This window comes from Chlorocebus sabaeus, chromosome 9 (genome assembly GCF_047675955.1).
Source record: "Chlorocebus sabaeus isolate Y175 chromosome 9, mChlSab1.0.hap1, whole genome shotgun sequence".
Taxonomy (NCBI): Eukaryota; Metazoa; Chordata; class Mammalia; order Primates; family Cercopithecidae; genus Chlorocebus; species Chlorocebus sabaeus.
This window is the reverse complement of record NC_132912.1, coordinates 93,996,984-94,009,633: the sequence shown is the minus strand read 5'-3', so window position 1 is coordinate 94,009,633 and position 12,650 is coordinate 93,996,984. Positions and strand designations below refer to the sequence as shown.

General features: G+C 41.1%; 1 protein-coding gene across 5 annotated transcripts in view; it reads right to left on the bottom strand.

The window, feature by feature from the left end:
- The window catches only part of PCGF5 (polycomb group ring finger 5), a 123,010-nt gene that overhangs the window by 59,225 nt on the left and 51,135 nt on the right, over window positions 1-12,650 (bottom strand). For 4 of the 5 annotated variants that reach the window (XM_007963524.3, XM_073019171.1, XM_073019170.1 and 1 more), the window contains exon 2: window positions 3,886-4,180. In XM_007963524.3, coding sequence (XP_007961715.1) covers window positions 3,886-3,997 — 112 coding nt within the window. In that variant the 5' untranslated portion in view covers window positions 3,998-4,180. Of the gene's footprint in view, window positions 1-3,885; window positions 4,181-6,018; window positions 6,232-12,650 lie in introns of those variants that run through there. The other variant, XM_007963525.3, reaches the window with a different exon arrangement.

Here is a 12,650-nt window from a genome sequence, read left to right as displayed (position 1 = left end):
GACAGTTTTTCTAAATTTGTAATTCCTAACCAACATTGCCTATATGGAGTTTCAAGTTACCTATCACTGCATTTGAATCTTTGAAAGGAAAAATACACAATAAAATAACTTACTAGCCATGCATTTATTCATTTAAGATTTTATTGAGACACTTAACCCAAATCTACACGTGGCAGGGCACGTCTTAAAGGGGATGAGTTTTAAAGGATGGGTAACTGCTAGCTGGGCACAGAGGAGGCATTCATTTCAAGGAGAGCAAACAGTTGAACCAAGTATTTGTATGTGTGAGTGTTACGTGGTAGGGGAGGAAGTGGTAGGCAGAAACCAGTCACCACTAAGTAGCTTTAATGTATCCTGAGGTCAACAGGATACCTTTAGGAAATTTTAGGGTGGGTTAAGAGTGATAATGATAAAGACAGTAAGCTGTTTTTAATTATTACCACTTGGACACAGTTAAGAATGTGCTGCAGTGGCTTTGGTGAGATGTAATAAGAACCTGAATGAGAACAGTAACAGAGGGATGAAACTAAAGGGACAGATTTGAGAACTATTAAGGAGAGAGACCAGCAGGACTTTGCCCAGTTTTGTGAGGGTAGAGTCAAGCACGTAGCATATTTCTTGCTTGGATAACTGAGTGCTGGCATCCCATTTGATCATTCGTAGATATGCTGAGTTTCAGGTGGCTTCAGGACATCCAAGTGGACATCCAGTAGGATTCTGCAGCTGAGAAGAAAAGTGTAAGCCAAAAATAAAGATTTGAGAGGCCTCAGCATAGGTAGCTGAAGTCTCAGGATACATGAGTTCGCACGGGAAAAAAAAAAATACATCTAAATACATGTGTTAGAAATTTCTTCTTGGCATATAAGTTTGCTCAATAGTGTACATATTTCACATTTATTTACCACTGTACCCCCAGTGGCTAGCAAAGTGCTGATATGTAATTACTTAGTTTAAATAATGAAATAATTATTTGTGCAAAAATTATGTGTTTATTTCTTTTGGTTTGTTAGGCTATTAAAATTATCTCACAGCCATGTAAACCATGGTTAATGTGGATTTAGTTCATCTAGTATTAAGTGATCATTTAAAGCTAAAACTCATTTGTGTTTGAATATTTTAACTCATTTAAAAATTTTATCTATTTATCAAATGTCCCTGGCCTACTGAAGGGAAGAAGTATTAGTAGGTGAAAAGAGTCTAAAGATGTGGTTTTATGATGCTGATTTGATCATGTGATCAAATGTGATCATGTGATATGATGACATGATTTTTTGCATCTCCTGGCAGGACCCTGGGCTGCCCCACCATCTCTACCTCCTATTTCCTTTTGACGAGCTCACTTTTCGGGCCCTTCTTTCTACATCTACCTACATCTACAGGGCAGCCCAGCAGTGCTGGCTCCAGAATTTCTCTCTGAGAGAATGGGGAAGCACCAACCTATCTGGTTTGAGATGGAGAAAAGAGTTGAAATTCACTTGCATAGTCATCTGAAAGAAGATTGAAGTAACTTCATTTACTCCTATCAAAGCAGAGGGAGCTACTAATAATCCCTGCCTCTGGCCCATATGTAGTCCTCTGCACCACTACTTAAGGGTTACTATCTGTCTGAGATGGTATATGATCTGTAGCTTTAGGAATTTCACAAAACACGAGTTTCTTCTGCATATCATTCTGCTCCAGTATCCTGATACACAACTGCTATTATATCACCCTCTGTCATTCACATACATACACACATACACACACACACCCTTTGCTTATAAGCTAATTGTTTATACTTCTATAATCTTTTGTTTTCCTTTTTTTAAAAAAGTTATACTTAAATTGGGATTTCACTATGACCCAAAGAAAATTTTCTTCCAAAGGACATATATAAAATTTGTAGTATATAGATAGAAATGGGAGAGTTTGTGCTTTCTTCTCATCATCCAGAGTTGGCAGTTTTTGTTGGATGAATCCAAAAATTAAAAACAATGAACAAATGTTCAAAGAAGCAAAACAAAACACTCTGTGGACTGGCTCCAGGTTCCACGCTTGGTGCAATGGGAAACAGGGAAGTAGAAGATAAAGTCCCCACTCTAGGGTAGCCAATTGTTTCTTCTTTCAAAGTATGTCTACAATACAACCACCATTCTCCACCTCCATTTCATATCTTATAGCCTTGGTTGAAGGCCCCATCATCTTTTAGCTTTCCTACAGTAATAGGCTTCTAACTGATTTGTTGTTCCTTGACCTGGCCAAGTGTATTTCCATCTCAAGGCCTCTGTACTTGATTTTCCTTTTACACAGACTGCTCTTCCCATATATCCACAGAGTCCTTCATTCCCTTCAGGTTTCTGTTCAAATGTCATCATATCAAAGAGACTGACCCACTATAAAATAACTCCATGTCTCCTATCTACAATCGGGCTTTGTTCCTTTTCATACTACTTATCACTAACATGGCATTTTTTAAAATTAGTTTTCCTATTAGAATTATACTTCTTGAGCAGAGACTTTTTTACTATCTTGTGCCCTTCTGTATCCTCTGTGCCCCAGCACAGTGCCTGACACACAGAAAGTACTCAATAAATGTCTGTTCAATGGTAGTCAATTATTAACTGTTCAAGTTAAATAACAATACAGGGCAACAGCAAATTAGTAATACAAGATAGTACATAGTTAACTGCTAATTGAATAAGATGTGCCAGTAGTACCCCAAAGAAGCATACATCAGCATCACTTGTGTATGCTTAAATAGCTTCCCAGATGATTCTATTTTTTATTGTGGTAAAATAAATATAACATAAAATTTGCCATTTCAACCATTTCCCGATTATTCCATCTAGCATCCATTTAAAACTACTGGTATAACATTATGTCAGTTCAGCAGAGCAAGAATAGCTGAAAAAAAAAAAGGCTTACCAAAAAAAAAAAAAAAAAAGTACTATGGTATATTAAAGAACATGGGTTCTGGAGTTGACTATAAGTCCACCACTCATTAGCTATGAGGCTACACAAGTTACTTAACTGCTAGTTTCCACATCCATAAAATGAAGATAATCTCTATACCTTCTCTCTCCCCCTACATCTACTCCAAACTGCTCCCAGGTCATTGTAAAGCTAAGATGAAATCAAGTATATCTCTATTTTGGTGCACATACTAGGCATTAAACTAAAACTTACAGGAATTACTTTCACTGAAATAAAAAATGAAATCATGCTGGCAGAAACACAAAGAGTATGTGTAATCTTGGCATAAGTGGCAGTAAAAAATGTCTCTTTCTCTTCCAATGGGACAATTGAGAATGAAATCTGCTAGGAGCTCCACAGGTAAGACACTACTAGAACAGTGATTCTCAAACTTAAGCATGCTTCAGAATCACCTGGAGGGCTTGTTAAAACAGATTACTAGGCCCACTCTCAGAGTCTCTGGTTCATTAAGTCTAAGGTAGGGCCTGATAATCTGCATTTCTAACAAGCTCCTAGAACTTGTGATGACACTGGTGCTGCTAGTCTAGGAATCACACTTTGAGAACCAGCGAATTAGAGTCTGCATATCCTAAAAGAATCTCTGAGATTAATTCCTTGAGTATAATTTTTTTTAAACAAAAAACCTGAAATAGTTCACCTAAAAAAACCATAACTGATAATATGCTTATGATTTTTAGAATATCTTACAATGTGATAAAAGTCAACCACTGAGATTCAAATAACAAAAGCAAAATTTCATGCCACTGGCATCCCAATGACAACTATTCTGAAAATTAATTCAAAGTTAAAATAATTCTTAGAATACTCATTTCTTAAAAGTTACAACATAGATAAAAACAAAACATGGCAATTTTAAAGGAATAAATGTACATATAAACTTTGACGCGTATAATAACCTAAACGAACACTTACATGTATGGAGGCATTCCGTCACTGTTGTTGGCTTGATCAGATACCCTTTACAGATATAGCAGGTAATGTAAGGATTAAAATCTTTCACCAAGTGTTTCCTTTGGGTAGCCATTCGTGGCTAGTGAAGTCTGGCTTTATGAGTTCGGGCAAAGAGGGGTCCTAAGTAGATGAAGGTCTGATCCCAGGAGCTAGTACGTGGTTCCCAGTAGGATGTCCTGAGGCATGAGAATTAGCATCCAGATTTATCAGGAGATCGTTGATCATCACTCCTTTTGGTGGTTCTGCTTTCCCATGTCTGTTTCCAAAATCATTTCAAAAAGATGAGAGAAAAAGGCGTCAAACTCCTCATAATGTATTAATGTCATTCTATTAACAGCAAGTGTTACATGTTCCCAATTGGGTGAATAGGTGAATAGAACATAACCTTCGTTGTATCATTAACTTGCAAATTTGCTATAATTTAATTCAGAATAATGACAAATTCATCCAGTTCTGGAACCTCAACTATCACCTCTATACTAATGACACCCCAAGCTATTAACTACAGTTTGGTATCTTTACCTCTTCGCTAATGCATTTTAACTATCTGCTTGACTGCTCTATTAGGAGTCCCTGCCAATACAAGTTAGAAGATTAAAAAGTGAAGTCATTATCCTCCCTTTCAAAATAGTCCCCACTTCCATTTTGAACCCTACATCCAGTTACGAGTCAAATCAAGTTGATACAAGTTGCTCCGCTTGTATATCACCTCTCCACCTGCAGTCCATCTTATATTGTTACCAGACACATTTTATTCTGTGACACTTGGGTCTTCTTATCAACGAATGTCAGCGTCTTCTCTTTACAAACAGAAAAACGTTTCTCATTCTGTCACATAAGACCTTCTACAGGTTAACCTTAATATACCCTTCAACAACTTTCTTCAACCTGAAGGGATCACTCCTCTCCCACCGTCTCCTCTGCAGGTTCTACGCACTCTATCTAACAAACATGCCCTTTCTCTCCTCTGTCTCCATGCCTCCTACCCTTCAAGCCCTTCTCCAATGCTATCCTCAGCGCAATCTTTCCCTAGTTTTTAATGCTTCTTTCCCGTTACATTTGCCTTTTATTTTGATTTATAGTTACATTCATTCTTTACAGTCTTTATTAGACCAAAAACTCTTCAACAGAAACTGGTCACATTTAGTAGATACATAACCTGGGTAATGTTCCTTTCCTGTCTCAGTTTTTTTTTTTTTTTTTTTTTTTTTTTTTTAACTGTGAAATATGTATCCTCTCAGAAAACACAACATGAAAGGTGTTGATTTTCCTAAGTGCATTCTATAAACAGGAACTTTCCCCCATCTTAGCTGTTAACTCATTGGTAAGTATAAAGCAACCGGAAAGGTAAAAGGCATTCCATCAACACATAGCCACTGCGAATGTGCAGGGAATGCGTGTAATCATCCTATTCTCTTGGGAAATCATATTCGTGGGTGTAACAGAAAGCAAGCATAATTAAAAGACAGGGAATCAGGGTTCTGGCCCTTAGCTCTGTATGACCTTCAGCAAAGCGTTTCATATCTGTGCCTGGGTCTCAGCTTCCTCCTCTGTAAGTTGGGATTAACTGCCTTGCCTTTTCCACAGGTTTGCCATGAAGCTCCAAACTAAGAGAGTCCTTTGGAAGAGGAAATGCACGGTCCCGACCTGGGTTGGTGCTAAGATCCTAGGGCACAGAGCCCTGTGACCAAGACAGTTAAGGGAAGCAAGAACTTGCAATGACGGGGCGGGGGTGAGGGGGAACTTTTCCGCGTTCTCCAGCAGGACCCAGCGGCATAGCCCAGTGCGGTCCCAGAACCGCCGCGCCCGCCCGGCAGGTGCGCGGGCCCAGGCCCCAGAGGCGCGCTGCTCAGGCCGGGGAGAACGAGCAGCCTTTCCCGGGGCCGGCGTCCGCAGCCGGCCGCTCTCTCCGCCAAGCGAGGCACGGCTCCGAAGCCCCCGCCCCGGCCGGTCTCCCCCTGCACCCGAAGGGCCCTCCCGGCTCCAGGCGGGGCCGGCCAGGGCAGGTGTCTGGAGGTGTCGCTCCCGCCTAAGGCGCAAACTTGGGCGAGGAGTCTGGCGTCCCTGCCGCTCCTCAGCCCGCCTGGTACCTACCCAGCGGCCACCACCGCCGCCGCTCCTCGCCCGCCAGCGCGCCGGCCTCAGAGTGAAGGAAAGTGAAACAGAAACAGCACCCGCCGCGGCCTGGCCGGTCCCCGCGCCCCGTCCGCTCTCCCCCTGCAGGCGGGAGCGCGCCGGCTCTGTGGGGCCACTCGGCTCAGGCCCGATAGGGCGCGGCGGGCCTCGGGGCCCAGGTCCGGTGCCGCCTCCAAGGGCAACTCCACCCACTTCCAACCGGCAGCACCGCCCGCCCCGCCGCCCGGCCACGCCCCCACCGCCCGGCCACGCCCACCACCACGCCCGGAGGCCGCGCCTGCTGCCTGCGCTCCTCGCAGGTGCAGCTGCCGCCCTGGCTCCTGCGCTACACGTAGCTCTGGCCAAGTATTATCTCGGTTCTTCTTATCCTCACCATCCACCCCTTCGGTTGTTTTCATCATAACAATGACTGGCATATTTTTCCTGGAGGGTTTAAAAGCAACGGTCAGTGATGAGACTGACTCACCCTGAGAATTTGTCTCCTGAGCTGCGTCTTCCCCAAGTCTGTACGACCTGCGCCGAAGTAGGGACAAAGCCATCCCTTGATTTGCACCTTATTTGAAAATCACTAACAAACTTGTTACTGTAGTGTGCGTCCAGAGATCATGGTCGTTGACAACTATAAGCAAACGGGAACGTTGTAGAGGGTAAGGGTGGGGGGAGGGTGAGTGGTAAAGAAGCATTACCGTTTGCAAGGTTCAAAACAAACAAAAGCCCGGTACTCTTTCTAGTGGACTTTGAGACCTACAAGAGACCATTCACTGCAAAAACCTTCATTCAAAAACGTGCATTTTAGAAGCCAGAGCAGTGATGGCTTAAGAAAATGACAATAATAGAGGGTAGGGGAGATTGTCAGTGCAAAGTATTTGCTTTTTCTCCAAACGATAGGCGTTAGCTTCTTACTATATATAGTGATAGATGACTCTAAGTGGCAAACCAACAAACAACCGCTAGTCCAGCAGTCATACAGGTGTTCAAAGATCCATTTCAAGTTTAAAATGCATCAAGCAGTAGACCAAGGCAGCTTTTGAAACTATCCATTTTATAATCAAACTTTGACATAAGTTTAAAAATTGCCATTTCTAATATCACAGTAGGAGCAATACATTTTCTGAAACAGCTTTAAATGACCACATTCTTATAGCCCTTTAAAGAATCATTTTGCAAAATCGTATATGCCAATGTCCAAGCTGGGATCAACTTCATAAGTCACAGCAATCACAATGAGTCAGAGAAAACAAGCGAGGTCAAATAACTTCATGGCAGTAGGATTACTCTTTACCCTTCATATCTTTCATTTCAGAGACTAAATAGAACAATATGTGAAAAATCACCCCATTTCTAGTGTGTTTAAAATATGTATTGGAGGATATTACTGTATATATACCACAATATATAAAAATGACTTGTTATTTTCCTATTTTGTGTCTGAAACTATTTTAAATATATTTTAAAATAATAACAATGAAGTCCAGGGGGCTTAAATGTGATTGATGACCAATCACAAGTGCAGTTAATCAGTATTCCTGAAGGAAACGAGCTTGAAGGCTGGTTTTAGGATGACATATGTTAGCAATGAAGGAAGGGGTCACAAACATGTGATAGAGGAGTACCTGAGGATGAATGTGGAGGTGGGGTTGCCAGAATGGACTTGGGATGAGTGAGAACTACAACCTTTGTAAGGCAATCTGTGCTTTGTATCTGGAGAGGCAGCAATAGTTTGTAGTAAAGTGTTATGTGGCTTTGCCTCTGCCCTCTTCAGCAACCATTCCATCTCTTCCACCCCAATTTAAAAAAATGCACACATACACAAAATAAAAACAAGTTTAAAAACTCAAACATTTGTCTGGTTAAAAAATAATAATAATAATAGGCCTGGCACGGTGGCTCATGCCTGTAATCCCAGCACTTTGAGAGGCCGAGGTGGGCGGATCATGAGGTCAGAAGTTTGAGACCAGACTGGCCAATATGGTGAAACCCCATCTCTACTAAAAATACAAAAATTAGGTGGGCATGGTGGCAGGTGACTGTAGTCCCAGCTACTCGGGAGGCAGAGGCAGGAGAATCGCTTGAACCTAGGAGGCGGAGGTTGCAGTGAGCCGAGATAGCACCACTGCACTCCAGCCTGGGCAACAGACAAGGCTCCGCCTCAAAATAATAATAACAACAACAAAAGTAATGGTAAGAGGGAATGTTGTGAAATGGTAACTTTCCTGTGTGATGTGTATGCAGATTTTAAGTATTAAAACATGGGACTTTCAGCTGCTGTGCTGCCTCTCCTTTTCCCCTGGGGCTCCTTACCAGTTACTTATCCTAGTATAGTCCCTTGGTACTGCCAGTGGGGGCAGAGGACAAACGATGGAAGCTATAACATGAGGGGGTAGCTCTGATAACAAATCTCAAGTACCAGGAGGACCCTCAAGTAAACAAAGGCCTGGAAGCAACTGGATATATAGGGCCAGGGGGGGAAAAAAAAGGCAGGATAAAGGAATCATAGCTGGGAGTCCCCTTATCAATAACGTACTCCAGCTTTCTCATTTTACAGATGTAGAAACTAACATCCTGAGACGTGGCAAATTCATAATTACAGAGCTGATCCTGGTAGAGCCAAGACCAAAACAAAGGTGCCAGGTTCAGTTTTCTTTAACATCTCTTGAGAGTACTTCTCAAGTCCAAGAACTTAAGGGAGGTCTGGAAAGAAACAGATTAGGGCCGGGCGCGGTCGCTCATGCCTGTAATACCAGCACTTTGGGAGGCCAAGGTGGGCAGATCAACTGAGGTCAGGAGTTCAAGACCAGCCTGGCCAACATGGTGAAACCTTGTCTCTACTAAAAATATCAAAATTAGCCGGGCTTGGTGGCAGGTGGCTGTAATCCCAGCTACTAGGGAGGCTGAGGCAGGAGAATCGCTAGAACCCGGGATGTGGAGGTTGCAGTGAGCTGAGATGGTGCCATTGCACTCCAGTCTTGGGGACAAGAGCGAGAATACATTTAAAAACAAAACAAAAAAAACACAGATTAAATTTTTTTGTTGTTGTTAAAAAAGGAAGAAAGAAAGAGAAGAATGGATGAGGAGAGGGAGGGAAATAACTGTCTAGATGGCACTTAGGAGTGAAGTGGCCACTGGTGATTCCCTATCAAAGAAGCATAATCCCAAAGTGGTAACTGTTGCATTTGAGTATTGGCCCAGACTCTTCCAGAGAACCACAAATGGCTCTTAATAACTCCTAGAACTACTTAGAGCTATCTGTATATCTAACAAATGTTTTCATTACTTTATATTTTATGTCTAGATTTTTATTTCATTTATGGCTGGGCAATGGATGGGTAGGCAGTTCTATACTAAAAGTTCACATTCCTTTCCTGCCTAATAAATACATCATTAATTAACTGAATTTTAGTGACATAATGTGGTTGAAAAATGTGGTTATATATTTACATTTCCCTGAAATATTAAATAAGGTAAATTTTTCAGTCAGGTGCGGTGGCTCATGCCTGTAATCCCAGCACTTTGGGAGGCTGAGGCGGGTGGATCACGAGGTCAGGAGATCAAGACCATCCTGGCTAACATGGTGAAACCCTGTCTCTACAAAAAATTAGCCGGGCGTGGTGGTGGGTGCCTATAGTCCCAGCTACTCAGGAGGCTGAGGCAGGAGAATGGCGTGAATCCAGGAGGCGGAACTTGCAGTGAGCCAAGATCACGCCACTGCACTCTAGCCTGGGCGACAGAGCGAGAGATTCTGTCTCAAAAAAAAAAAAAAAAAAAAAAAAAAAAAAAGTGAGGTGAAATTTTCATTACTACAAATTATATATCTAAGAATGCTATTTAATATTTTAACACAGAGAGCCTTTAACATGTAAACTACTCTCCATAATATAAAGGTCTTCCTATAGAGATTAGAGAAAATATTATAATTGAACATAAATGTCCCATAAGGCCCACATATATTTATTTTATGACCATCAATATTATAACTGTAAATCTATGGTTGCCTAAAATCAGTGATGGAGGAATGGTAGGGGGAACAGAGAATTGAAGAGAACTTCCAATTACCCTTGACCATGTCTTTCTCTTACTGCACCCCTCTCCCACAATCCAATAATTTTCAAGGACATCCCGTGCTAAATGTCTCTTAAATCCCTCCATTTAGACACCCTGTTCAGATCACTATCATCTCTATTCTTTATCACTCAATGAACTCTTAAGTAGTCTTCCTATAGCTCTTTTCTGCCAAAGCATCTTCCACAGAAGAGCCAGAAGACTCTTTCTAACTATATAAATTTGATCATGCTGTTCTCTGGCTTTAAAAAACCTCATTTCTAGAATAATGCCCAAACACTTAAAAAGGCCATTTCAGATCCCTTTCACTTCTACAGCGTCCCCACCCCTACTTGAACTCTGTGCTCCAGCCATAATGTACCCCTTTACTCTCTAGTTAGCTAGACAGGTCTTCTTCCAAATGAACACCCTGTCTTTATCCCCTCACCCTTCCCCACCTCTGCTAAGTCTGACCAACCCTTATATATCCTTTCAGGTATCAGCTGATTTCAAAGGTCACCTTCCCAGGCACCTCAAAGCTGCCAAAGAGCCTCCTCTATACACACAGACCATATTCATACAAAACAACTCACATTTATCCTCTCAAATCAAATTTCACACTCTTAGATTATCTGATTTACTCATCTGTATCTCCCACTACAGTGTAAGCCCAGTGGATCCACTGCTTGGCTATGCATATCCCTAGCAGAGTGGATGGCAGAAAGCAAGTGTTCAAATAAATGTTTATTGAAAAACTGAATAATTGCACACATTCTAAGAACTGATCCTATGTATTCTTTCTTGGGTTTCTTCTTGAAGGGATCTTTACAAAGAATGTGTTAAGACATAATCCCTGCCTTCTTGGGTTATTAATTAAAATCACACCAGGGAGTAGAGACTTATCCACAAGAAACAATTATGGCGCAATATATCAAAATTTATTAATAAAGTGTTAAATGGAACATGATCAAGTGACAAAAACTCCAGTTGAAAGCAGCAGCACTATGGGTGGACAAGAAATTAGTCCTACATGCCTTCTCTGCCAGTTACAAATGAATGGTAATGGCATATGGATGGTAAATAAGGCCAGGAAAAAAAGTGTGTTAGCTGTCAACTCCAGCCTCACCATGGCCAGCATCAGCACCTTGGATTGTGGTTTGAGAAGAGGCCCTGAAGGGTTGGGTGGTGAGACTTCCCCATCCCATCTCTTTTCAAAGACAGCAAACTCAGCAAAAGAGGGCACATTTGAAAATACAAATAGTGCAGCTATGAAACTAGATCAGACCTGACAACCTCCTAAGGAGAAGGAGGTATGTCTTTATTTCCATGATGTTAAACAAGGGAATTTAAGCTGCTGACAGGTATTCTCCCTTTCTAGCTTTTTGGATGAGTATTATATGCATATTAAGAAGAATCTGTGAACAGGGAGTTTCAAAGTGCTTTTCACACAAGTCATCAAGGCCGAGGTCTGTTCACTAACTATATTACTGAATTATAAAAGAGGAGGCTTTGATACCAGATCATTTCAATATCATCATTTTAATTTATTAAATTAAGAAAACTGCAGAAAAATCCAAGGAAGAGAAGTAATTACATGTATTCATTTATGCTTTTAAAAAGCAAGTTCTGTCAAGAACTGTTGTTCCTGATTTGAACAACTTACAATGATATTTCACTTCCCAAAAATGTTAGGAGGGTGATGCTTATTACAAGTACTGATGAGGAAGTTAATTAGAACTTCATGATTATAAATTCATAGATCACCATTTCCTTTACAATATTTCCATAACTATTGATTATTTAATCCTTTTTACAAGTGAAGTCTGAAATTTTAAGTAGAACACTCATTTCTACTAGAAAAGGAAAGATTTTCTGTAATTAGAGCCTAAACTTATAAGCATAAATTGATTTTAAAATAACTATATTCTGGCTTATATCCCCATTTGGGGATTCTCTGCTCCTTCCTTTCAATTTAGTTTAATCAACCTTTCTCTGGATCCATTTCCTTCCTTGTTTTCCTCAAACCCAGTGCAATCATCATCAACTTTCTCCCTGTTTTGGTTATATTTTATCTGCAGTTCTTTAGCCTTTTGGCCGTTCATCTGTTTGTCCTGCTCCTCTATCAGTGTGCTTGTCTGCAAATCAGTACTACTAAAAATATGCTATCCCAGTCAACTGGGTTATTAATGCTGCATTTTGTTTTGCTTTGTTCTTATAATTACTCCTGTATATGCCTGGACAAATTCTCTCCTATTTCTCATAGCTATGATTTTGAATTTGATCAGTTCCCTTAAATTCCCTAACCCAGAGATAGCTAAGTATAGTCCCTTCTTCTGGTAGCAACCTCCCTGGAGGAAATTTCCCCTCCCCTACAACATGCAACTGTGCTGTTACTCTAGTAGTCCCATGGCCGTCTTCTCTCTGTGCGTCTATCTTTACATGATGTTCTCCTTGTCTGTCTCTCTCTCCTTTTTATTTTTTTTTTAACATATATTTTTTAAGACAAAGTCTCTGTCTCCCAGGCCAGAATGCAGTGGTACAATCACGCCTCA